This window comes from Manduca sexta, unplaced genomic scaffold, assembly GCF_014839805.1.
Source record: "Manduca sexta isolate Smith_Timp_Sample1 unplaced genomic scaffold, JHU_Msex_v1.0 HiC_scaffold_1766, whole genome shotgun sequence".
Classification (NCBI taxonomy): domain Eukaryota; kingdom Metazoa; phylum Arthropoda; class Insecta; order Lepidoptera; family Sphingidae; genus Manduca; species Manduca sexta.
The window spans coordinates 6,039-11,320 of record NW_023592663.1 but is presented as its reverse complement, the minus strand read 5'-3'; the positions used below and the strand labels follow the sequence as shown (position 1 = coordinate 11,320).

Sequence of the window (5,282 nt, the reverse complement as noted above, 5' to 3'; positions counted from 1 at the left end):
CCACGCACATTTCTCGAAGATAACATGACACGGCCGCGTTACGCGTTTACACTATCATACAGAATAAGGGCCCTGCTTGTTTAGTTCTAGCTTAAATAAAAAAAAACAGAATTATCAAAATCTATACGTACTAAAACTACTATATAATGAACTAGTCACACTGACAAAAGATATTAAGAAATTAGTGCCATGTCTAGAGGAGAGATGGCGCTTATTCTAAAAAATAGTCAGAAGTTACCAGGGCATGGTATAGGGTATAAAAATGAATCGTCGAATGTGTTGCTAAGCGCAAATCTCGAGATCAGCTGAATCGATTTCTAGGTAGGACTTGTTTCCAGAGCCGTAATAAATAAATAAATAAAAATATCGTAAAAATATGGCGTCGTGCCTTTAGATTTGTGCGTATTAAATTTTTACACGCGCACTGAGTTTCCATAGCGTATCTCAATTTAATTGATAGTTTAGGTGATACATTTACGGATACCAACCAGTGGTTTACAGGTAAAAAGGGAAAAGGTGGATCGACGCCGCTATGAGCTCCACGGACGAGGCTGTGAGTATAATGATTTGATTATCACGGATGATGTTCGCAGGCGATGTCGTGGCGGGGGCGCGAAGACCGTGGCACGAGATGGGAGTCCGAAGACAGGTGGGAAAATCGTGCACGCTCGCCCGTGTGGGAACCGCGTCGCAGCGACTCGCGCGACAGTCCGAGGCGGTCCCCTGACCGGCACCGCCACACCAGAGACGATCGCCGCGAGCGGTACGAGCGCGATTACCGCCGGCACGAAAGGCGCGACCGTGACCGCGACCGCGATCGCAAACGTTCTCCCAAACGTTACGATGATAACGTACCCTACGCCCCTTCCACTCCCAGCATTAGCAATAAGAGTTCGCGCTCCAGTAGTCGCTCGGACAGCCGAGACAAAGACCGTCATGACGATTACGACAAAGACAAGTACGGTCAGGACGATCAGTCGTTGAATGCCTCTCCAGGTGACTGGATTTGCAAATGTGGTTCGTACAACTTTAAACGCCGTCAGGTATGCTATCGCCGAACTTGCAATGGCAAGCGGTCTGAGGGAGTGATTTACGGCGGAGACGGAGACAAGAGTAACCTGAGCGAGAACGCCGGGATAACAAAGCGGCTGCTATTCCGCCGTCTGGATGCTTTAACTACTGAAGAGAAGATCTTGGAAGCCATAAAAGAACGCTGTTCTAAATCTGTGTTAGATTCTATTGCTGGCATCACTATTGGTAGAGAAACTTTGACCGGGAGCGTCCAAATGTTTAGCTTATATTAATTTTAACTCCATAGCTGACTCTACCGCAGCTCATTCTGAGTTTGTTCACTTGCAACCTCCCCTGCAGATTGATGGCCGAAGTTCTGGTCAGTTATTATAATGAACCTAAAAAAATTCCAAAACCCACTAATTTAGATTATTCTTCTTATTACTCCCAAATGTCCAATTATTCAACATCTCAGGCTATGTCTGAAGCGGACAGGGTGAATGCAGCTGCTGCTGTGGCCCAGTCTGCCATTTCCGCTGCACAGGCTAGACATTTGGCATGGACTCCAGTCCCAGCCTCTTTTGTAGCTTCTACTACTCAAAGCAATCCTGCAATTAAAGCACCCACTGGTGATGGCAAGACCAAGTATACAGCACCTGATGTACGTACATTTATGTATGATGAAACATCTGGCTATTACTATGATCCTGCCACAGGTCTTTATTATGATGGCAACACACAGTATTTCTACAACAGCCAAACTAACCAGTACATGTATTGGGACGGTACCACATCAACTTACGTAGCAGCTTCCCAATCCCAGCAAATGGACTCCAAGCCGGCTGCTTCCACAGAACCACCCAAAGAGCCTGAAGAAAAGAAAAAGAAGGACAAAGAAGACAAAGTGAAAGTTGCTAAAAAGATTGCAAAAGACATGGAGAGGTGGGCGCGGACATTAAACCAAAAGAAGGAAAATGCCCGTAGTAATATAGTGATGGAGCAACCACTAGACACCGGCTCCAGTAAAGGTTCAGCAGACATTGGCTTCTCTGTATTGGGGGCGGGCCGTCCATCACACACGTTAGGGAAATATCACCTTCACCAGCTGCTCCTGATGAATTCCTGGTTAAAAAAGTCACTGAGCCAATTGATGACAATGATGATGGGATTATAGACTGGTCTAAACTCACTTGTCTATTGTGCAAGAGAAGATTCCCATCTGCAGATGTGCTCACCAAACACAAGACATTCTCTGAACTTCACAAACAAAACCTAGCTGAACATAGAAAGATAAATGAATTATTACCACAATCAAATGGTTACCGAGATAGAGCTGCTGAGCGAAGGATGAAATTTGGTGAAGATGATACTCAATAATTAGAAAACGTTATGAGCCTCCTGAAGTAACTACACCAGTATCTGCACACCCTCCTCCATCTGTGGTAGACACTATTGGGGGTAAAATGCTCCAGAAAATGGGGTGGTCTGAGGGAAGAGGACTAGGTAAGACTGAACAAGGGAGAATAGCTCCTATAGAAGCAGAACAGAGACTTGGACTGGCCGGTCTGGGACAGAAAAGAGGCATCTACACACCCACTCCAGGAGAGACATACCGAGACACAGTGAAAAAGCTGATGATTGCAAGATATAAGGAAGTTGTCGGCCAAGAGGAAGGGCAATAGGTGGGTTACTTTTATTATATTAGTACTGATTCTTTATTTTTGCAGGTGTGGATTTGCAGGTCAGTGTTAATATTGCCAACCTGGTGACTTTTGGTTTGGGTTTTTGTATCTTCATTTCTCTTGTCGTCTTAAGAATAACAAGTTATAAAAGTTGTCAGGAATTGTCTGATTCTTATTTTTCTTTATTTGGTATATCAATATTTAACAAACAAATAAATGAAAGGCTGTTTCTCAATTATTCTGTATTTCATCAAACACAATTTATTTATAAAACTGAATATACCTTGAAGAAAATGTGCATATGATATTTTGACATTCATGGCGGGTAAAAGGTACACTGGTCAACAAATATGATGTCTAATTGTTTGATTCTGCCCCACAACACTAGATGACGCCGCGACAGTGCCCACTGTGACGAACACCAATCAGTGCTTACGGCCCGATATCATGGTGAGTATAATTTGTATGCTTACACTATATACTGATATCTAATCCTATTTTTCCCTACAGGTGATAAATATCACGAATTTTTCGATTGGCTTCGACATTTTTTATGTGTTTCTCTTACAGCTTTACAAATTAAATTTAAAATTTGGTATTTTTAGTGAAAAATGTATAAATGAATAAAAACAAAATTCTAGAATTTTGGGGTCTTGGATATGAATACTGACTTTAGTCTTTATTCTGACGTGATTTAGGTCTATTATAGGTTAAAAGTGTGTAATTATCAGTATAATTGTGCTAAAATGTCTAGCTACACTAGGGTATATTATGCAAATCTGCCCGAAGCCAAAGAAGCAATGCCAGCGGACAATAAGACTGCACCGTTATTGTGATAAACTGTGATATTTTAGTGAATGTGAAGAAAAGGCGAATTGTTTGTGTGACAACTGACCAACACTGATGAGTATGACCATTTATATTACAGAGCCTACGTCGAGACGCCCGGATCCGCGTGCCAAACAATTGTTACAAACTTCTTTGTATATTAATAGTGTAAGATTTTGAACAAAAATAAAACAGTCGAAATCGTTTAATACGGACAACAAAAATACCTGTTGTAAAAATGGTTTTCCCCAGTGACGAAAGTTTTTTTAATCCATTATTGTGTCAAACTTTTACCATTTATGTGACTAAAATAATTCAACATACATTATGTTATAGTTATGTCCGTTTGCATTCCTATCTGAATTAATTTTACCTCTACAAATGTTTCAATAAGTTGTATGTAACACTTATACATTGAATATGGGTTGATAAATTACCGTTCATCTAAAAATATTTACCTTTTATAGTTTTTCTTGAAGCAATATTTGAAACATTTGCTTGTGGTACAAAATTTGTATGTCCAAATCCTAGTTTTATGTTTATGAAAATTTATTAACAACAAATAAGACAACATTTATGTAGTTTTTGCAAATTTTGTTATAACGATTTCGACTGTACACTGTCACACCAAAACCCGATAGTAGTTAAGCCAGTTCAGTACTTACACAAATAATGTTCCTAGTTGAACGGCATTACTGTTCAGGTTGCGTATATACAAACAATATTACACAGATATTGTACTGCAATCTTCATCAAACAGTCGTACGAAATATGTTTTGAGTGAGCGCATTAAAATACATCATTTATAGATATAGTTAGTATTGTCTATTTAAGAGAACCTTTGTTACAATTATGTTCGTGCACATTTCCCTTTCAGAGTCGCGTTGATCCGGATCAATATTTACAATTATCACCCAACATGTAGCCCAATATCACCCAATATCTGCCAATGTCACTAAATATATATCTCCCAATTTTATCCAATATCACAATATCTCCCAATTTTACCCAATTTTATCCAATATCTCCCAATTTCACCCAATATCGCCCAATTTCACCCAATATCTCCCAATTTCACCCAATATACCCCAATTTCACCCAATATCTCCCAATTTCACCCAATGTCACTTTGTATCCTATATTGTAATTAGAAATCCTCAAGTTGTTGGGTTACGATAGAACAGCTCTACAATGAGCCAGCTAGCGTCAGAAATAATTCAAGCAATCAAAAATATATAACGGGATTGTATATACGCATCCAGAATAGTAACATGTGCAAGTAACTTGAAAAGGACTAGCACAATCTTGAAATAACTGATTATATTTAATTAATTAAATTAATGTATATATTTGAAGACTTCTTGGAACTTATTAATAGTATTTTAATTGAAATGGAATTGAGAACATTTCTCAAAATTTTATAACATAAGTCATTACTTGAGGAGCCTTATTTAATTTTTACTAATATACTTACCCCAGAAGTTCTTCATACAAACATTTAATTTTCATAAATATATTTTTTATAGTAGATGTAAAGTAGATAAATGTATTTACTATCTTATTGTTAAAGTGGCAATGGGAGTAAAAAGAAAATATGGTGTCCGAGGTAGATGGGGATAAAATAAATAAATAAACATTGAGATTACACAGATAGTATATTATTTGTAATATATGCCAGTTCTGGCAATGGAAAAGTATTATGGTAGCCGTTTATCTGTGTGATTATAATTAAATGGATAAATTTATCTTTTTTACTCCTTA

General features: G+C 38.6%; 1 protein-coding gene across 1 annotated transcript; it reads left to right on the top strand.

The window, feature by feature from the left end:
• Positions 1-256: 256 nt before the first annotated feature.
• On the top strand, positions 257-5,282 carry LOC115447401 (RNA-binding protein 5). The gene is given in 6 exon segments (XM_030174434.2): positions 257-321; positions 594-1,274; positions 1,276-1,379; positions 1,381-2,069; positions 2,072-2,377; positions 2,380-5,282. Coding segments are annotated over 5 exon segments (2,091 nt in total). The 5' UTR covers positions 257-321; positions 594-596; the 3' UTR covers positions 2,694-5,282.